The 22076-nt window shown below is 46.7% G+C and overlaps 1 protein-coding gene across 1 annotated transcript; it reads right to left on the minus strand.

The window, feature by feature from the left end:
* Positions 1-6767: 6767 nt before the first annotated feature.
* On the minus strand, positions 6768-16773 carry LOC306980667 (uncharacterized protein; the record flags this gene model as incomplete). Its single annotated transcript, XM_079580095.1, has 3 exons — positions 14924-16773; positions 7779-8416; positions 6768-7676 (listed from the first exon to the last, which is right to left on the minus strand). The coding sequence occupies exons 1-3, from the start codon at positions 16581-16583 to the stop codon at positions 6768-6770; spliced, it is 3207 nt and encodes a 1068-aa protein (XP_079436221.1). The 5' UTR covers positions 16584-16773.
* Between the last annotated feature and the right edge of the window lie 5303 nt (positions 16774-22076).

Raw genomic sequence — 22076 nt, forward strand, 5'->3', positions numbered from 1 at the left:
GCGCCGCCTCCTGGGAATAAAGTTCACGTCTGAAGTTTGTGACTTTAATCGTGGGTGTTTTCAAATCTGCATATTTTCATCTGAACTTTTCTCCAGAGTGAATCATGATAAATATAATGTGGTGGAGCCATGAGTCAAAAGTCTGTGCTCAGTATAAGTTATAAACATATAAACATGGGGGAACATGAGGCACTAAAGCAGCAGGAGGGGGATCAACAGCGCCACAGGGGGTTAGTGGAGAGACGGTGTAACTGCAGCACCAAAGTCATGAGGAAAACCGTGGATATCGAGCGTTTAACCTCTTAACTCCCACCTCAACATGTTTTCTCCCAATTCTACAAATCTAAAAGCTTCAAAACAGAGGCAAGAAACGAGGAGAAAATGAGGAAGTAAACGCAACAAAAACAGATAAAAAGTGAACAAAAAAAGCGACAAAAATGACAAAAACTAAACTAAAAAGTGACAAAAATCCTGAAAAAATTGACAAAAATTCTGAAAAAAAAGTGATAAAAAAGTGACAAAAACACATGAGGGAAATAAAAAAGTGAGGACAGAGGCAAAGAGGAGAGAATGGATTTGGTTTTGGCGGGTGGTAAGAGGTTAATGCCAGTTTATAAATCTTAAAAGGGGTGGGACTAAATTCCCCCCACTCCTTTTCGGACAGCCTAATCTCAAATGTGCAAAAGGTAAAACAAAATTGTTTGTACTAAGATGTGAATGTATTGAGCTGCATGTCTGAAATTGAGCTCACAACTGCCACAATCATGGCAGGTTGTATTTTGAGTTCGTATGAGTTTTTGTTTTTATGTTTTGTCTATGGTCCGAATAAAGAAAGAAAAAGTAAAGTAATAAATGAAAGGTCAGTCCATGGGGGCCCTTGACTGTTGGGGGGGCACAAGCAGCTGCCTGCCCTGCCTGATGGTGAAGCTCCGCCTCTGCTCGACCAGACTCCTCCATCAGAAGCTTTTAAAGGTTTACATTTGAAATACATGGAGGACGCGCCTCGAGGAGGCGTCAGGAGGTCCAGCAGCGCCTCACAGTAAGGCCTGTTTCACACCGCACGCTGACTACCTCGCGGCGAGCGGCATGGATTCATACCGCTCGGGGTCAGGGTTTCGAGCGCGGCCGATCAGGAGCTTTCCCCCCACAGTGACGTAGCTGAGCCACCGGGGCAGATCCGACGCCGCTGCACAATCGAAACAGACGGCTTGTCGAGTTGCACGACTTCTCGTTGCTGCGCATGAGCAGAACTATCCAGTCATTTTACATTCAGCCATCGAGTTCCGCTTTTTCAGCAAATAACATGATTTCATAAATGTTACTGTGGAATTAGGCAGTTTGTTCTACATGTACTTAGTAAATGTCGTACAGAGCCTCTCGTTAGTATTCATACACCTTGAACTTTTGCACATTTTGTCATGTTTACAACCCTAAACATAAAGATTTTATTTTTACTTTTTTTCTGAACGTTCCCACACAAGTAACAGACGACTGTGAAGCGAAAGCAAAATGATACATGATTCTGTTATTTTTTTAAAAATAGAAAAGTGGGACTTGCATAAGTATCATACAGATGAATTAATACTTTGTGGAACCAGTGTTGTTTTTGGCCCTTTTAGTTTTTTCTTTTGGACGAAAATGCTTTTAGGTTTGGTCACATTTTAGTCATTTCAAAATGTTATAGTTTTAGTCACGTTTTAGTGAGACGAAAATTAAAAAGGTTTTTGTCAAGTTTTCGTCTGTTTCATTATAAGAGGTTATAATTAATTTCAATAAGTCTTGGAAATTGGGATAAATAAAAGCTTCTATTGGCTTTTGACAAACAGATGACACCACGATAGGCTCTGGCCGACCAGGACTTTTCCCAAAAGCGCCCGCTCTCCTCGTCCTCTGGTCATCGCTTTTTTTTATTTTTTACCAACAGCGCTGTCTGCACATACGCAGCCGACCTCAAGGTGCTTTCTGTGTTCAGACGCCACGGTATTGAAAACTGTCCTGAGAAACAACAAACTCCCTGTGACCTGGACGTCAGACGCTCCGAGGAGGATGTGGGCGAGCAGTGACCGCACGCCACGGGGAGAGAGAGAGAAAGAGGCGCCGCTGCATCATGAGCATCACGGCGCCGCTCCGGGTCACGTTTACCGTTTGTGAACGATCTGACGAAAAACTTTCTCCCATTTTTGTCTCGTCTCGTCTCATTGACGTAAACTCGTAAACGTCTCGTCATGTTCTCGTCCCCAAAGAGCTCATTTCAGCTCGTCATCGTTACGTTATCGTTATTTAAAAAAGGGGCGTCAACGAAAAGATATCGTAATGGTCTTCGTTGACGAAAACAACACTGTGTGGAACCCCCTTTTGCTGCAATAACAGCACAAGTCTCTTGGGGTATGACTACGACTTATAGTTGTCCCATGTCCAGATTCCTCCAGCTCAGCGGCAGGACTTCAGCTCCTCCAGAGTTATCTTGGGGAACTTGGTTGTATTTCTCACCAGTGTCTCCTTGTTCAGTTTGTTAGTTTAGGTGAACAGCCGTGTCTTGGTAAGTCTGCAGTGGTGCTTTACTCTTTCCATTTCCGAACAATGGATTGAACAGTTGCTCCGGGAGATGTTCAAATCTTGGGAAATCTTTGTATAACTTAACGCTGCTTTAAACTTCTCCACAGCTTTATCCCTGACCTCTCTGGTGCTCCTTGGCCTTCATGATGTTGTTTAGTGACCACAGCTCTGAGGCCCTCACAGAACAGCTGTAATTATACTGAGAGTAGATTACACACAGGTGCCTCTATTTAACCGTTAGGCCAAGGAGTGAACATTCTGGAGTCATGAGGAATGTTTTAAAGGCAATTCAATGCACTCAGAAAATGCTGTATGATACTTATGCACGCCCCACTTTTCACTTTTCTATTTTTTGAAAATTAACAGAATCATGTTTCATTTTGCTTTCACTTCACAGTTGTCTGTTACTTGTGTGTGAACGTTCAGTAAAAAAAATCAAAATAAAATCTTTATGTTTAGGGTTGTAAACATGACAAAATGTGCAAAAGTTCAAGGTGTGTGAATACTTACGAGAGGCTCTGTAGCTGCTGAAACAATTTGCCTTTAAATATCTGTCTGTTGAAAATATAGGCTTTAAAAACAAAAAGAAGTACAAGTTTTGTCAATAATCAGAAAGCATGAGCGTTTAAATGTAATAAAAGTTGCTGAGGAAAGAGTCGACTGCTCTTTAGTTACGTAATATTATGTAAGACAAAGTTTAGCAGCTGTGAATAACTCGTTTTTAATGAGTGACAAAGACATGAGCACATGCGCGTCAAAGAAGTGCATCTCGACGTTACGCCGGCCCCACAGATGTAAACAAGTCACGGAGGTTTAGCTTCACTGTGAACCGGAGCCGCTCTGGGACTTCTACAAAGACTCAGTGCTCATCAGTGCTTCTTTATCTTTATCTAAACACCAGGATTAAAAGTGGCAACAAGAAAGGTTACTTCAGAGGCTGAATCTGGGAATGTGTTTGGGCCTCGAGGAGCCTGTTGTAGCATTAGCACCGGAGAAAGCTAATGCTAAGCTAAACCTCCGGTCCTCACGTGAAAACGAGAAATTTGCACAAATAAAGTCAATAAAGAACAATGATCACACACTGAGCTGGGCTGATGTTGTAGGTTATTACTCACATCATCTACAATTAGCTCCGGGAGAAAAACATAGCTTGTTAGCTCAGTTAGCTCAGTTAGCTCAGTTAGCTCCGTTAGCTCCGTTAGCTCAGTTAGCTCAGTTAGCTCAGTTAGCTCCGTTAGCTCCGTTAGCTCAGTTAGCTCAGTTAGCTCAGTTACCTCAGTTACTTCAGTTAGCTCAGTTAGCTCAGTTAGCTCCGTTAGCTCCGTTAGCTCAGTTAGCTCCGTTAGCTCAGTTAGCTCAGTTAGCTCTGTTAGCTCAGTTAGCTCTGTTAGCTCCGTTAGCTCAGTTAGCTCCGTTAGCTCAGTTAGCTCAGTTAGCTCTGTTAGCTCCGTTAGCTCCGTTAGCTCAGTTAGCTCAGTTAGCTCCGTTAGCTCAGTTAGCTCCGTTAGCTCAGTTAGCTCCGTTAGCTCCGTTAGCTCAGTTAGCTCAGTTAGCTCAGTTAGCTCAGTTAGCTCTGTTAGCTCTGTTAGCTCTGTTAGCTCCGTTAGCTCCGTTAGCTCCGTTAGCTCAGTTAGCTCCGTTAGCTCCGTTAGCTCAGTTAGCTCAGTTAGCTCTGTTAGCTCTGTTAGCTCAGTTAGCTCCGTTAGCTCCGTTAGCTCAGTTAGCTCCGTTAGCTCCGTTAGCTCAGTTAGCTCCTGTGGCAGGCATATCGGGGACAGGAAGAGAATTGGAGACAGGAAGAGAATCGGAGCTAGCGAACGCTGGAGAATCGGGGCTACGGTGTCTCGCGCATGCGCAGCCTCGCATGTTTACGGCAGCTCTTTGATACTTTATTGATCTCACAGATGGAGAAAGTGTTAATTAGGCAATGTGTAAATTATGTCGGCTATATTTATGTAAAATACATTGAAATAAATAATTGTAATGACGATGATAGAAATGATAATAACGATTATGAAAGATTTGACAAAGCAACAGAACAACAAGTTGTAAATTGTGTATATTTATAGAAAATACAAATAAACAAAATAATGATGATTTTGATGATGATATAAATTATAATAATTACAAACGATCAGATTTAACTAAACAAAAACACAACAATTGGCTATTTACAAAATGTACAATCTATGATAATATTTATAGGCCTATATATTTACACACAAGGCAGCCAAATATAAGATTTAAATAGGTTAGGTCGTCATAAAGCCATTCTTTTCAGCGAAAAAACGCGAAAGAAAACATCCTCGTGGGTAGTTTGCACTCTATTTGACTGGAATAAGCGGAAAAACAATTAAAATTATAAGTAGATATGGTTTAAACACATAAATTGTACCGATCATAAAAATATGAATACATTTTAAAGCCGGTCGAACTTCGCGCCTGTAAGACGCATGCGCAGAAGTACTAAATATATTGTGCTGAGTTAAAACAAACTTCTTTCAAAACAGTACTTTTGATTTTTATTGAAATTATGTTATACAAAGCATTATGTCTGTGTCAAGCTATTTTTTTTATTCGACTCCAAAATATTAATCACTGTCTTCTAACTGTCCCCGATATGCTGCCACAACTGTCTTCTAACTGTCCCCGATATGCTGCCACAACTGTTTTCTAACTGTCGTAAACATAAATTGGCCGTGCGAAGCTTGCGCATGCGCTAAACCCCTGTGTCCAATTCTCTTCCTGTCCCCGATATGCCTGCCACAGCTCCGTTAGCTCTGTTAGCTCTGTTAGCTCTGTTAGCTCAGTTAGCTCTGTTAGCTCAGTTAGCTCAGTTAGCTCTGTTAGCTCAGTTAGCTCCGTTAGCTCTGTTAGCTCAGTTAGCTCTGTTAGCTCAGTTAGCTCTGTTAGCTCAGTTAGCTCAGTTAGCTCTGTTAGCTCAGTTAGCTCCGTTAGCTCCGTTAGCTCAGTTAGCTCTGTTAGCTCTGTTAGCTCAGTTAGCTCAGTTAGCTCAGTTAGCTCTGTTAGCTCTGTTAGCTCAGTTAGCTCAGTTAGCTCTGTTAGCTCCGTTAGCTCCGTTAGCTCCGTTAGCTCCGTTAGCTCAGTTAGCTCTGTTAGCTCAGTTAGCTCAGTTAGCTCAGTTAGCTCTGTTAGCTCAGTTAGCTCAGTTAGCTCAGTTAGCTCCGTTAGCTCAGTTAGCTCCGTTTGCTCTGTTAGCTCAGTTAGCTCAGTTAGCTCAGTTAGCTCTGTTAGCTCAGTTAGCTCAGTTAGCTCAGTTAGCTCTGTTAGCTCAGTTAGCTCAGTTAGCTCAGTTAGCTCTGTTAGCTCAGCTAGCTCAGTTAGCTCAGTTAGCTCCGTTAGCTCAGTTAGCTCTGTTAGCTCCGTTAGCTCAGTTAGCTCTGTTAGCTCAGTTAGCTCTGTTAGCTCAGTTAGCTCAGTTAGCTCTGTTAGCTCCGTTAGCTCCGTTAGTTCAGTTAGCTCAGTTAGCTCTGTTAGCTCGCATTGAGCTCCGGTTTTCTCCCATGACAACAAGCATTAAGCACTAATAACAATGAATCCGTAACGACACAGAGCAGCTTTATGACGATCACACACTGAGGCTTCACACATCTGTGGTTTATTACAGACTTTTAATCAACAATGAACTGTAGCCGGTGTATTTCAGGGAACAGCTACTTCCAAGATGGACGACCAGACTCTGAGCTGACACCAGAACGTCTGACTTTAGTAACACAAGCGTCCAACGACGGGCTTGAGGCACGTTTTTGACGCCCAAAACACGTTTGGTGTGGACGCAGCATAGATTGGGTGGTTGTAAATAACCGATAATATTCTATGTTTGTAAAACACATTTTCCAAGAGTTTATTGATCTTTTTTGTCCCAAACACAATCATTGACATTTTGACAGAATATTCCATTAATAAGGAGTTTATTTAAAGAAATCCCAAATGCACTAAAACATGTAGAGTAGGATCTTTAGGGTGAGTTCTGTGACACGTGAAGCAAAAGCAGAGAATGTAAAGTGAAGACTTTGTACAGAGCCCTTTATTCTAACGTCTCATATGAACTCAGGAAACACCGGCTCTTTCCTTATTCACACTTTTTACACACAAGAAGATCCTTATTGTCTGTCCTGCAGCAGAGACACAAACCAACACACAAACAAAGCCTGAGTCACTGTTGGAGCTGCTGTTCAGATACAAGTGTTTCATTTAAGACCTTCACAAACTGGAGACTCTGTGTCCACAGCTGAGATGATCAGAGGAGCAGAGTTTGTTCCTCCATCGTTGGTACAGGGACAGAAATAAGGAAAGAGTTTCTCCCTGAAGCAGCAGCCAGTGAAGGAGTAGAGGAGATCTGCAGAATCTACGTCATGAAAGGAGACCAGACCTGCTCCATAGTCCACAAACACCCCGACCTTCTGAGGAGGCCTCAGTGGAGACAGGAGGACATCACGGCTAGTACAAGCTTTGTACTGATCTTTGTCTCTCAACATAATCGTCCAGAATCCGTTCTTTGGGCTCAGAGTGACCTTTCCCTTCCTGTTGACGGACTCTTGGGCGACGCCTAAATTCCACTCAGTTTTCCCTTTGACCTGAACCTCAAAGTAGAACCTGCCTGAAGAGAAACTCTGTTTTCCTAAAACCATAACATATTTAGTAAACCTCTGAGGAGAGTCTGGGAGCTTCTTCCTCACATCAGTGTCATGAACCTGTTTGAGATCTTCAGACAGAACCAGACGAGGATGAGCAGAGTCTGGGTCCAGAGTGACGTCCACAGCAAACGTCTGAACTCTCCTCAGCTCTTCTTTAAAGACTTTGTTGATCTTCTGTGAGAGACTTGTCTCCAGCTCAGACAGAGCTCGGGCCGCACTGCCCTCACACGTCTGCGGCTCAAAGCTCACGCTGCTCCAGTCCTTCAGGCCAGCAGGGGGCAGTGCAGGGCAGCGCTGTAGAAAGTGGAGGGGGTCTGTAGAGAGTGAGAGCTGCTGGGCCTCAGTGCTGCTCTTCTCCAGCTCACACATCTCCTGCTGCAGCTGTTGGATCAAGGCCTGAGCGCGCTCCTTATGTTTAGAAAGACTTTGTTCCAGGACTTTGGTGTGATGGTCCAAACATCTCTGCACAGACTCCATGATGTCACTGAAGACCTTCACCATCTGCTGTGTCTCTCTCTGAGCCTCTCTCTCACTGAGCTCCAGGGCAGCTGTGATCTCCTGGACCTTCAGCCTCCTCTGCTCCACCAGACGCTGGTTCTCAGCCACAGTCTGCTGCAGAGAGACCTTCTCCTGCTCAAACGCCTCCTTCAGAGAAACCAGCGTGTGGTTCTTGTGCTCCAGAGCAGAACATACCACACAGATGGCCTTCTGATCAGTGCTGCAGTAGAGCTTCAGCGGCTGGTCGTGTGTGGGACAGATCCTGTCCTCCAGGTCGTCCACAGGCTCCATCAGCTGGTGTCTCTTCAGTCTGGGCGCGCTCAGATGAGGCTGGAGGTGGCTCTCACAGAACGAGGACAGACAGACCAGGCAGGACTTCACTGCCTTCAGTTTGGGCTCAGAGCAGGCGTCACACTGGACTTCACTGAACGTGATCCTCTTGTCCATGGAGCTGCTCCTCTTCTGAAGTTTGAGCAGTGAGACCATCTCAGAGAGTAAGGTGCTCTTCTTGAGCTGTGGTCTGGTGGAGAAGACCTCTTTACACAGGGGGCAGAAGCAGCTCTCAATGGAGTCCCAGGTGTGAGAGATGCAGCGTTTGCAGAAGTTGTGTCCACATGGAGTGGAGACGGGCTCAGAGAACACCTCCAGACAGATGGAGCACAGGAACTGCTCCTCAGAGCGGCTCGGGCTCCGAGAGGCCATTTCTGAAACACATCAAAGTGTTAAATAATGTGTGTAGATGATCACAAAGTGTTGTTTTTGTCATGTACAGGTTGTGTGTTATATAATTGTGTTCAGTGGGAGCAGGTGCCAATACAACTCTACGGGAGAGAAACAGTTTTTACAGAAAATCCCAAATGTTTCCATGATCATTATTTGACAGTGATTGGATTCACAAACCTGTCACTTTCTTCTTCTTCTCCTGATCAACATCACACTCATGTTTGGAAGATTGTCTCCACTTTTGGCCTTTATGAGACTGAATGACATTTTAACACTTTAGACCTGTAATATTTTAGCTTCACTAAAGTCACACAAATGTATCTGAACCATTTCAAGCTTTTCTTTTTCATAACTAGAGCTGTGAATGAATCTCACTGTCACTGATCCTTAAACATTTATATAAAATCAACGGTCAAACTGCCCAGTCCAGACGACAGAACCTTTTCCTATGAAGGTCTGTCTCGAAGCCTCTCTTATTATGGGATTTGTACTGAAGTGTCACATAAAGCTTTGATCAAACCGTCTCCACAGGCTTTATCCTTCAAACTGAGGAAGTAGAAAAACACAAACCTGACACTGACAGCAGGTTCAGTCCGGACGACTTACATCTGGAGGATTCGTTTGTCTGCAGCTTTTAAACTGACTTCTTATTGAGACACTTCTGCTGATCTCAACATGTGTTTCCATAATAGTCTTTACATCTATATTATTTCCTCTTATTCCAAACAAAGTGGAGTCAGACCTCTTTGTCTTGTGGACACGTTCAAGGCCTGGAACAACCACATCGTTCTGTGAGTCTGAACTGTTCCTGTTGCTCATAAATCTGGCTCTGCACATGATCCGCCTCTCCGGGAGTTTGTTCTAAACTTTAAACAGGATTCAACCTCAGAAATCAGCCCATGATCCAGAGTTTATACAAAGAAATGTACAAGAGTTCTTACCAGAGAGTCCTGAGGTGCAGACGGAGGAAACAGACTCTTCCGTAGATGTGACTTCCTGTTCTGTAGAGACATGCGACTCCGAGCACGAATCAGGGCGGACCATGTTCTGAGTCAGGAAGTGCCGACGCGCAGCAGAAATCAGCTCACAACAACTCCGTCAACTCATAAGTTTCTGACTTGTGTGAAGTTAGCCCCCCCATAGTGAAGTTAGCCCCCCCATAGTGAAGTTAGCCTCCCCATAGTGAAGTTAGCCTCCCCATAGTGAAGTTAGCCCCCCCATAGTGAAGTTAGCCCCCATAGTGAAGTTAGCCCCCCCCATAGTGAAGTTAGCCCCCATAGTGAAGTTAGCCCCCCCATAGTGAAGTTAGCCCCCATAGTGAAGTTAGCCCCCCATAGTGAAGTTAGCCCCCCATAGTGAAGTTACCCCCATAGTGAAGTTAGCCTCCCCATAGTGAAGTTACCCCCCCATAGTGAAGTTAGCCCCCCCATAGTGAAGTTAGCCCCCCCATAGTGAAGTTAGCCCCCCATAGTGAAGTTAGCCCCCCATAGTGAAGTTAGCCCCCCCATAGTGAAGTTAGCCCCCCATAGTGAAGTTAGCCCCCCCATAGTGAAGTTAGCCCCCCATAGTGAAGTTAGCCCCCCCCATAGTGAAGTTAGCCCCCCCATAGTGAAGTTAGCCCCCCCCCATTGTGAAGTTAGCCCCCCCATAGTGAAGTTAGCCCCCCCATAGTGAAGTTAGCCCCCCCCCCATAGTGAAGTTAGCCCCCCCATAGTGAAGCTAGCCCCCCCATAGTGAAGTTAGCCCCATAGTGAAGTTAGCCCCCCATAGTGAAGTTAGCCCCCCCCATTGTGAAGTTAGCCCCCCCATAGTGAAGTTAGCCCCCCCATAGTGAAGCTAGCCCCCCCATAGTGAAGCTAGCCCCCCCATAGTGAAGTTAGCCCCATAGTGAAGTTAGCCCCCCATAGTGAAGTTAGCCCCCCCATAGTGAAGTTAGCCCCCCCATAGTGAAGCTAGCCCCCCCATAGTGAAGTTAGCCCCATAGTGAAGTTAGCCCCCCATAGTGAAGTTAGCCCCCCCATAGTGAAGTTAGCCCCCCATAGTGAAGTTAACCCCCCCATAGTGAAGTTAGCCCCCCCCATAGTGAAGTTAACCCCCCCATAGTGAAGTTAGCCCCCCCCATAGTGAAGTTAGCCCCCCATAGTGAAGTTAGCCCCCCATAGTGAAGTTAGCCCCCCCATAGTGAAGTTAGCCCCCCATAGTGAAGTTAGCCCCCCATAGTGAAGTTAGCCCCCTATAGTGAAGTTAGCCCCCCATAGTGAAGTTAGCCCCCCCATAGTGAAGTTAGCCCCCCCATAGTGAAGTTAGCCCCCTATAGTGAAGTTAGCCCCCCATAGTGAAGTTAGCCCCCTATAGTGAAGTTAGCCCCCTATAGTGAAGTTAGCCCCCCCATAGTGAAGTTAGCCCCCCATAGTGAAGTTAGCCCCCTATAGTGAAGTTAGCCCCCTATAGTGAAGTTATCCCCCCCATAGTGAAGTTAGCCCCCTATAGTGAAGTTAGCCCCCCATAGTGAAGTTAGCCCCCCCATAGTGAAGTTAGCCCCCTATAGTGAAGTTAGCCCCCCATAGTGAAGTTAGCCCCCCATAGTGAAGTTAGCCCCCCCATAGTGAAGTTAGCCCCCCATAGTGAAGTTAGCCTCCCCCATAGTGAAGTTAGCCCCCCATAGTGAAGTTAGCCCCCCATAGTGAAGTTAGCCCCCCCATAGTGAAGTTAGCCCCCCCATAGTGAAGTTAGCCCCCCCATAGTGAAGTTAGCCCCCCATAGTGAAGTTAGCCCCCCCATAGTGAAGTTAGCCCCCTATAGTGAAGTTAGCCCCCCCATAGTGAAGTTAGCCCCCCATAGTGAAGTTAGCCCCCCCCATAGTGAAGTTAGCCCCCCCATAGTGAAGTTAGCCCCCCATAGCGAAGTTAGCCCCCCCATAGTGAAGTTAGCCCCCCATAGTGAAGTTAGCCCCCCATAGTGAAGTTAGCCCCCTATAGTGAAGTTAGCCCCCATAGTGAAGTTAGCCCCCTATAGTGAAGTTAGCCCCCCCATAGTGAAGTTAGCCCCCCATAGTGAAGTTAGCCCCCCATAGTGAAGTTAGCCCCCCCATAGTGAAGTTAGCCCCCATAGTGAAGTTAGCCCCCCCATAGTGAATTTAGCCCCCCATAGTGAAGTTAGCCCCCATAGTGAAGTTAGCCCCCCCATAGTGAAGTTAGCCCCCCATAGTGAAGTTAGCCCCCCATAGTGAAGTTAGCCCCCTATAGTGAAGTTAGCCCCCCATAGTGAAGTTAGCCCCCATAGTGAAGTTAGCCCCCCCATAGTGAAGTTAGCCCCCTATAGTGAAGTTAGCCCCCCATAGTGAAGTTAGCCCCCCCATAGTGAAGTTAGCCCCCCAAAGTGAAGTTAGCCCCCCCATAGTGAAGTTAGCCCCCCATAGTGAAGTTACCCCCCCATGGTGAAGTTAGCCCCCCCATAGTGAAGTTAGCCCCCCATAGTGAAGTTAGCCCCCCCATAGTGAAGTTAGCCCCCCATAGTGAAGTTAGCCCCCCCCATAGTGAAGTTAGCCCCCCCATAGTGAAGTTAGCCCCCCCATAGTGAAGTTAGCCCCCCCATAGTGAAGTTAGCCCCCATAGTGAAGTTAGCCCCCCCATAGTGAAGTTAGCCCCCCATAGTGAAGTTAGCCCCCTATAGTGAAGTTAGCCCCCCCATAGTGAAGTTAGCCCCCATAGTGAAGTTAGCCCCCCCATAGTGAAGTTAGCCCCCTATAGTGAAGTTAGCCCCCCTATAGTGAAGTTAGCCCCCCCATAGTGAAGTTAGCCCCCCCATAGTGAAGTTAGCCCCCCCATAGTGAAGTTAGCCCCCCATAGTGAAGTTAGCCCCCCCATAGTGAAGTTAACCCCCCCATAGTGAAGTTAGCCCCACCACAGTGAAGTTACCCCCCCCATAGTGAAGTTAGCCCCCATAGTGAAGTTAACCCCCCCATAGTGAAGTTATCCCCCCATAGTGAAGTTATCCCCCCCATAGTGAAGTTAGCCCCCCCATAGTGAAGTTAGCCCCCCCATAGTGAAGTTAGCCCCCCATAGTGAAGTTAGCCCCCCATAGTGAAGTTAGCCCCCCCATAGTGAAGTTAGCCCCCCCATAGTGAAGTTAGCCCCCCCCATAGTGAAGTTAGCCCCCATAGTGAAGTTAGCCCCCCATAGTGAAGTTAGCCCCCCCATAGTGAAGTTACCCCCCCCATAGTGAAGTTAGCCCCCCCATAGTGAAGTTAGCCCCCCCATAGTGAAGTTAGCCCCCCCATAGTGAAGTTAGCCCCCCCCCATAGTGAAGTTACCCCCCTCATAGTGAAGTTAGCCCCCCCATAGTGAAGTTAGCCCCCCCCATAGTGAAGTTAGCCCCCCCCCATAGTGAAGTTAGCCCCCCCCCCATGGTGAAGTTAGCCCCCCCCCCATAGTGTCCGATTCACTCATTGATTGGTAATTGGCTCAGGTCTTGGTCCTGGTCTTATCTTTGTTCAGGTCTTGGTCTGGTCTTAGTCTGGTCTTGGTTTTAGTCTGGGTCGTGGTTTGGATCTTTGTTCGGGTCTTGGTTTTAGTCTGGGTCATGGTTCGGGTCTTGGTTTTAGTCTGGGTCATGGTTCGGATCTTGGTTCGGGTCTTGGTTTTAGTCTGGGTCTTGGTTCGGGTCTTGGTTCGGGTCTTGGTTTTAGTCTGGGTCTTGGTTCGGGTCTTGGTTCGGGTCTTGGTTTGGGTCTTGGTTTGGGTCTTGGCCCTGGAGTCGTGCCATGTGCCGTAACGCTTCAAATCGTCCACCATCGTCCCTGTTCCCAAGAAACCAGAGACCACAGGCCTTCATGACCACAGGACTTCATGACCACAGGACTTCATGACCAAAGGAGTTCATGACCACAAGACTTCATGACCACAGGCCTTCATGACCACAGGCCTTCATGACCACAGGACTTCATGATCACAGGACTTCATGACCACAGGACTTCATGACCACAGGACTTCATGACCACAGGACTTCATGATCACAGGACTTCATGACCACAGGACTTCATGACCACAGGACTTCATGACCACAGGACTTCATGATCACAGGACTTCATGACCACAGGACTTCATGACCACAGGACTTCATGATCACAGGACTTCATGACCACAGGACTTCATGACCACAGGACTTCATGATCACAGGACTTCATGACCACAGGACTTCATGATCACAGGACTACATGATCACAGGACTACATGACCACAGGACTTCATGACCACAGGACTACATGATCACAGGACTTCATGACCACAGGACTTCATGATCAGGACTTCATGACCACAGGACTTCATGACCACAGGACTTCATGACCACAGGACTTCAGGACCACAGGCCTTCATGACCACAGGACTTCATGACCACAGGACTTCATGACCACAGGACTTCATGACCACAGGACTTCATGATCACAGGACTTCATGACCACAGGACTTCATGACCACAGGCCTTCATGACCAGGACTTCATGACCACAGGACTTCATGACCACAGAACTTCATGACCAGGACTTCATGACCACAGGACTTAATGACCACAGGACTTCATGACCACAGAACTTCATGACCAGGACGTCATGACCACAGGACTTCATGACCACAGGACTTCATGACCACAGGACTTCATGATCACAGGACTTCATGACCACAGGACTTCATGACCACAGGACTCCATGACCACAGGCCTTCATGATCACAGGACTTCATGACCACAGGACTTCATGACCACAGGACTTCATCACCACAGGCCGGTGGCGCTGACGTCTGTGGTCCTGAAGTCTTTTGAGCGCTTGGTCCTGCCCCACCTGAAGAACATCACCGCCCCCTCCTGGACCCGCTGCAGTTCACCTACAGGTCTGTGGAGTCGATATGGCCCCTCCACTTCCTCCTGGAGCATCTGGACTCCTCAGGGCTGTGAACTTTCCCCCTGGCTCTTCTCCCTGGACACAAACATCTGCACCTCCAGTCACCAGGACGACACCGCCCTCAGAGTCCATAATATTCTATGTTTGTTTGTTTTTAGATCTTTGATAAATGTGTTGGTTCATGAGCTCTGTCCTCTCCACAAAATCACAACAAATAAAACACATTTTCCAAGAGTTTATTGATCTTTTTTGTCCCAAACACAATCATTGACATTTTGACAGAATATTCCATTAATAAGGAGTTTATTTAAAGAAATCCCAAATGAACTAAAACATGTAGAGTAGGATCTTTAGGGTGAGTTCTGTGACACGTGAAGCAAAAGCAGAGAATGTAAAGTGAAGACTTTGTACAGAGCCCTTTATTCTAACGTCTCATATGAACTCAGGAAACACCGGCTCTTTCCTTATTCACACTTTTTACACACAAGAAGATCCTTATTGTCTGTCCTGCAGCAGAGACACAAACCAACACACAAACAAAGCCTGAGTCACTGTTGGAGCTGCTGTTCAGATACAAGTGTTTCATTTAAGACCTTCACAAACTGGAGACTCTGTGTCCACAGCTGAGATGATCAGAGGAGCAGTGTTTGCTCCTTCATAATTGAGACCAGGACAGAAATAAGGAAAGAGTTTCTCCCTGAAGCAGCAGCCAGTGAAGGAGTAGAGGAGATCTGCAGAATCTACGTCATAAAAGGAGACCAGACCTGCTCCATAGTCCACAAACACCCCGACCTTCTGAGGAGGCCTCAGTGGAGACAGACGGACATCAGGGCTAGTACAAGCTTTGTATTTATCTTTGTCTCTCAACCCAATGGTCCAGAATCTGTTCTTTGGACTCAGAGCAACCTCTCCCTTCCTGTTGACGGACTCTTGGGCGACGCCTAAAGTCCAGTCAGTTTTCCCTTTGACCTGAACCTCAAAGTAGAACCTGCCTGAAGAGAAACTCTGTTTTCCTAAAACCATAGCATAATATGTAAACCTCTGAGGAGAGTCTGGGAGCTCCTTCCAAACATCAGTGTGATGAACCTGTTTGAGATCTTCAGACAGATCCAGTTTAGGATGAGCAGAGTCTGGGTCCAGAGTGACGTCCACAGCAAACGTCTGAACTCTCCTCAGCTCTTTCTTGTTCGACTCTGAAGCCACTTGTCTAAAGACTTTGTTGATCTTCTGTGAGAGCCTCGTCTCCAGCTCAGACAGAGCTCGGGCCGCACTGCCCTCACACGTCTGCGGCTCAAAGCTCACGCTGCTCCAGTCCTTCAGGCCAGCAGGGGGCAGTGCAGGGCAGCGCTGTAGAAAGTGGAGGGGGTCTGTAGAGAGTGAGAGCTGCTGGGCCTCAGTGCTGCTCTTCTCCAGCTCACACATCTCCTGCTGCAGCTGTTGGATCAAGGCCTGAGCGCGCTCCTTATGTTTAGAAAGACTTTGTTCCAGGACTTTGGTGTGATGGTCCAAACATCTCTGCACAGACTCCATGATGTCACTGAAGACCTTAACCATCTGCTGTGTCTCTCTCTGAGCCTCTCTCTCACTGAGCTCCAGGGCAGCTGTGATCTCCTGGACCTTCAGCCTCCTCTGCTCCACCAGACGCTGGTTCTCAGCCACAGTCTGCTGCAGAGAGACCTTCTCCTGCTCAAACGCCTCCTCCAGAGATAATACCTCATGGTTCTTGTGCTCCCGAATTACACACATGGAACAGACGCTGCTCTGATCAGTGCTGCAGAACAGCTCTAGGGGGCGCTGGTGTGTGGGACAGATCCTGTCCTCCAGGTCGTCCACAGGCTCCATCAGCTGGTGTCTCTTCAGTCTGGGCGCGCTCAGATGAGGCTGGAGGTGGCTCTCACAGAACGAGGTCAGACAGACCAGGCAGGACTTCACTGCCTTCAGTTTGGGCTCAGAGCAGACGTCACACTGGACTTCACTGAAGTTGGTCATGTGCTCCATAGAGCTGCTCCTCTTCTCCAGTGTGAGCTGTGAGACCATCTCAGAGAGTAAGGTGTTGGTCTTGAGCTGTGGTCTGGTGGAGAAGACCTCTTTACACAGGGGGCAGAAGCAGCTCTCATTGGAGTCCCAGGTGTGAGAGATGCAGCGTTTGCAGAAGTTGTGTCCACATGGAGTGGAGACGGGCTCAGAGAACACCTCCAGACAGATGGAGCACAGGAACTGCTCCTCAGAGCGGCTCGGGCTCCGAGAGGCCATTTCTGAAACACATTTGGGACATAAATATCAAAACGATGTGAATATTGCAATGTTTCCAGTGTTCAATCATGTTGTGTGTGTAATCATCTCCTTTAACATGGTCCTAAAGCTGCTCCTCAGTCTGTCCTTCCTTTCACTGCACAGTTTCTCACAGTCTTCAGTTCAACTCCTGTCTCCTTCAGCCTAAAGAACCTCTAACACTGGAACATTTCAAACTCAGGGCTAAGTATTTCAGGGAAGACATTTTGATGACATTTTTTGTTCTGGCCCTGCATTAGTTGTTGGGCAAATATTGCCCCAGTGGCCGAGCTATTTATTTAAGTAGCTCTAGCCGCCAGAGAGCACATGGCAATACTGGTGAGAGGTCTTCTTCAATCCAACACCATCTGTGGTTTACGTCTGCGTGTGGCAGAGCCGGTTCTTCCTACACGCAGACTACGCAAGGTGCGTAGGGCCCCCGCGGCTGCAAGGGCCCCAAATCTCAGTCAAACTACCGTGTTGTTTCGCTGATTAATCAACGCGTTGTTGCGGAGACAGGCGCTCACTCACTCTCCGCCTACTTCGCCACATATAACACCAAAACGGAGCAGTCTGCAAGTGAATGAGCAGGAGAGACCGACCGCCTTCCCCCCGGTCTCTTCCAAAGCGCGAGTGCTTCTCCGCTCGTGTCCCGCTCGTGTCCCGCTCGGCCGTCTGTCTCCCGGTTCTCGCTTCGCCTCATGCTTCGCCTCATGCTTCGCCTCATGCTTCGCCTCATGCTTCGCCTCATGCTTCGCCTCATGCTTCGCCTCATGTGCGGCTCCTCCGCGGCTGCATCACGTCCCCGTGTCCCGGCGCTGCTCTCATGTTTTCTCTGCGCAGACTCGGGGCATCAGCTTCACTCATTTAAACTCTCTTCTTGTTGTGTCTGGTGGAGAATCAGGACAGTAGTTTGATGGACAGACGAGAGTAAAGCCGTGTCCGTGGCCTTTTTGTCTCAAAGAGGAGTTGAATCCACACGGTTCTCATGAGCACAGTAACTTACAGTAACTCTGGTTCTCTGAATGTGCACAGTCTATAACGAGTTGGGGCGACTCACAGGCTAATTCTCAGTGGTCACACAGAAACATCCGTCAGGTGCAGGTTTCAGTTAGTTTTAAATCAGCGCTTCCCAAACTGTGGGTCAGAGGTGAGAATGGGCCCATTTGCCATTTTCCATTTTAAAAAGTGGGGGAAATAGACTAGTAGTCGTCCTAAATCCCAGTTGGACAATGGCTTAGTGGTTAGTGGTTCTCACACAGAGGTGCAGGGCCTGAATTGAGGTAATGATTTTCCACTTCTGCCCTGCTTTACTGTACAGTGGAACTGTTTTTGACCGTAAATAGGTCCACCCTTTGCCGAATAACCATGGGATGCTACTGCAGGGCCCCCATGTGGATTTTTGCTTAGGGCCCCAGAAGGGCCAGCACCGGCTCTGGCGTGTGGCATCGGCTGTATGTATATTTCTTTTCCATTATTGTTTGATATATGTTTTATGGTGGAATTTCTTTTAGTTTGTTACATTTTCGGTAGTTTGTGGCTACGGTACTTGTTTGTTTATGTTTTCTGTGATGCACAGCACTGATGCTGTCATTTCTGTTTAGTTTTCACAGATATAAAAGAAGAGTAAGAATGAAGAAATAAACAAAAGAAAGAAGTCTGAATCTGCCCTTTATTCTGTTGACGCTGGCTAGAATTCACCTTTGTTACAAGAGTGAAGGACAGCATATTTTTATTCCCCTAAATAACCGGAGCTTTGCCCTGTGGTGGACACAGGCTTCTTTTGGCACAAACCTATTGTAGGAGCAGCGGAGGAGCTCGTTCATAAAAGTGTTCCAGTTGAGGAAGGCAAAGACAGGAAACACAAAGTCACTAACAGCCCATTCACCTGTTCACTGCTGTACCTCACCTGTCCTTTTGGATCGGCTCAGACTTTAGAACAGCTCTGTGAGCAGCTGCTGTGTTTGATCCACACTTTTATTACATTGGCTTCAGTCAAGTTCAGAGAAACAAGTTTAAACGGATTCAACCTCAGAAATCAGCCCATGATCCAGAGTTTATACAAAGAAATGTACAAGAGTTCTTACCAGAGAGTCCTGAGGTGCAGACGGAGGAAACAGACTCTGAAATGTGACTTCCTGTTCTTTAGAGTCATGTGACTCAGAGCAAGAATCAGGACAGGCCAGTTCTAAACCAGGGAGTGTCAGGCAGGAATCAACCTGTAACAAACAACTCTGTAAAGTCAGTGGTGTAATAAGTATAAAAACTAGAGCTGTCAGAGAGTTAAACTGAGGAAGTGACATTTTCCTCCATTACATTGTTATAAATCTGGTTCAACACATTCAGATTCACCTTAGTCTCAATAAACTCCTGTTAAAGCCCTGCTCCATGTTTACACTGATGTTATAGTTATTACAAAGGGAAATAATAAACCTGTTTATATTTAGTCCATCTCACTCTTTCGCTCCTTCAGGGACAGAAAAGAAGAAACTCTCAGTGAGCGGTTCTTCTTTAACTTATTAACCGTGTCATGTCAGTGAAATGTCAGACAAAGAAGGGGCAGATTTGTAAATATTAGTAAAGAAAACATGTCTATGGGTAATTATTAATATCACAGTCCTAAAGTGTGTTTCTGTGATTCATTTGAAGATTAAAACAATATATATTTGAAAACCACTGCCCAGGGTTCCCAAAGCGGGGCCTGGGACGTGTCAAGATGAAACAAACAGAAAAATGCCACTGATGTCATTGTTATAATGAAAAAGATCAGTTTCTATCGTAGGCCTTAGCTTTCAAATGAGTCTTATTATTGGGTAAAGCTGAGCTGGAGGAAAGGCGCTCGGTTCAGGCGGGGGTTAAGAGGTTAAAAATGTTTAACCTCTTAACCCCCGCCTGAACCGAGCTCCACCTCCAGCTCAGCTTTACCCAAATCTAAAAACTTATTGGAAAAAAGAGCAACAAAAACGTGTCAAAAAATGGACAAAAAGTGATTACACTGGTCTTTTAGATCCAGGTGAACGGCCAGAGGAAGTACGGAGGGCCCCCGCCAGGTACGCTCCCCCCTCTGAACCCCCGCCAGGTACGCTCCCCCCTCTGATAACTCCAAACTGGGGTGAGTTAGAAGCGACCAAGCTGTTCCACGTTTTCCTTATTTAAATCCAGTTACGTGAGCCTTTACACGATCCAAGTCTAGTCACACAAAATGAAACATGTCGATTTTCTCAGTGGATGAAAAGAGGAACTATATTGTGAGGCGTAATGCAGAGAAAGGCCCTTACACACGTGTGAGCTGCTCCGAAGTCAGATAAAAGTCGGGTCAGACTGTTTTTAATGCAGGCTAGCTGATACCATAGAAATGCACTAGCCTTGCACTAGCCTAGCGCCACGAAACTCTTCAAACATAAGAACTGCATGAATTACAAAAACACTCCGGATAACGAGGAAATGAGGCCCTATGTCAAACATCCTGAAATATCCCTTTAAGCTCCATCTAGTCCCTTTAAGGTCACTTCAGTGTTTCGATTTAAAGGCTCAGGCGTCAGAGAAAACGGCTGTAGGAAAGTTTATCCAGGAAACTGAAACCAGGATTCTGTGTTTACATGAAGCAAAACCAGGAAACCTCAAACCCCCATTATAACTTTGTGCATGTAAACACACTCCAGGTTGTCTCCCCCCTCGGCTAAGCCACGCCCCCGTGATGTCAGAGCGCTAAGCATCTTGGGATTGGCAGCAATAATAAGCTAATGGAGACTTTAACCTCTTAACTCCCGCCTGAACCGAGAGGATCTTTTTCCTCGTCTGGATGGCCTCGTGAGCGCCGCCTCCTGGGAATAAAGTTCACGTCTGAAGTTTGTGACTTTAATTGTGGGTGTTTTCAAATCTGCATATTTTCATCTGAACTTTTCTCCAGAGTGAATCATGATAAATATAATGTGGTGGAGCCATGAGTCAAAAGTCTGTGCTCAGTGTAAGTTATAAACATATAAACATGGGGGAACATGAGTCACTAAAGCAGCAGGAGGGGGATCAACAGCGCCACAGGGGGTTAGTGGAGAGACGGTGTAACTGCAGCACCAAAGTCATGAGGAAAACCGTGGATATCGAGCGTTTCACCTCTTAACTCCCACCTCAACATGTTTTCTCCCAATTCTACAAATCTAAAAGCTTCAGAACAGAGGCAAGAAACGAGGAGAAGATGAGGAAGTAAACGCAACAAAAAAAGATAAAAAGTGACAAAAACTCAACTAAAAAGTGACAAAAAAATCCAGCAAAAAAAAAAAGACAAAAATCATGAAAAAATTGACAGAAATCCAGCAAAAAAAAAGCTAAAAATCCAGCAAAAAAATGACAAAAATTCAGCAAAAAAAAGACAAAAATCCAGGAAAAAAAAAAGATAAAAATCCAGCAAAAAAGTAGTAAAAAAGTGACAAAAACACATGAGGGAAATAAAAAGTGGCGACAGAGGCAAAGAGGAGAGAATGATTTGGTTTTGCAGGTGGTAAGAGGTTAATGCCAGTTTATAAATGAAAGGTCAGTCCATGGGGGCCTTGACTGTTGGGGGGGCACAAGCAGCTGCCTGCCCTGCCTGATGGTGAAGCTCCGCCTCTGCTCGACCAGACTCCTCCATCAGGAGCGTCAGGAGGTCCAGCAGCGCCTCACGCCTCCTGTGCGGCGCGTTTTGAAGCTTTTCGTGCTTGGTAAGGCCTGTTTCACACCGCACGCTGACTACCTCGCGGCGAGCGGCATGGATTCATACCGCTCGGGGTCAGGGCGTCGAGCGTGGCCGATCAGGAGCTTTCCCCCCACAGTGACGTAGCTGTAGCTGAGCCACCGGGGCAGATCCTACGCCGCTGCACAGTCGAGACAGACGGCGTGTCGAGTTGCACGACTTCTCGTTGCTGCGCATGTGCAGAACTATCGAGTCATTTTACATTCAGCCGTCGAGTTCCGCTTTTTCAGCAAAAAACATGATTTCATAAATGTTACTGTGGAATTAGGCAGTTTGTTCTACATGTAAAGAGTAAATGTCGTACAGAGCCTCTCGTTAGTATTCATACACCTTGAACTTTTGCACATTTTGTCATGTTTACAAACCTAAACATAAAGATTTGATTTTGATTTTTTTTTTACTGAACGTTCACACACAAGTAACAGACAACTGTGAAGTGAAAGCAAAATGATACATGATTCTGTTATTTTTCAAAAAATAGAAAACTGAAAAGTGGGGCGTGCATAAGTATCATACAGATGAATGAATACTTTGTGGAACCAGTGTTGTTTTTGGCCCTTTTAGTTTAAGGGCGCACTCACACTTGTCCATCCGAGCCGCGCCCAAGCGCTGGAAGCCCCTTCTGCGCGGTTCGTTTGTGTAGTGTGAGTGCAATCAATCCGTGCCCGAGTCGGACTCGGTTCTGGACTTTGGCCGCTTGGAGGAGGGGGGCCAGAGCGCGGCTCGGTTGCTCGTGTTTGCGCACA

The sequence above is a fragment of the Gobius niger genome (assembly GCF_951799975.1).
Source record: "Gobius niger genome assembly, chromosome: 21".
In the NCBI taxonomy this organism is placed as follows: domain Eukaryota; kingdom Metazoa; phylum Chordata; class Actinopteri; order Gobiiformes; family Gobiidae; genus Gobius; species Gobius niger.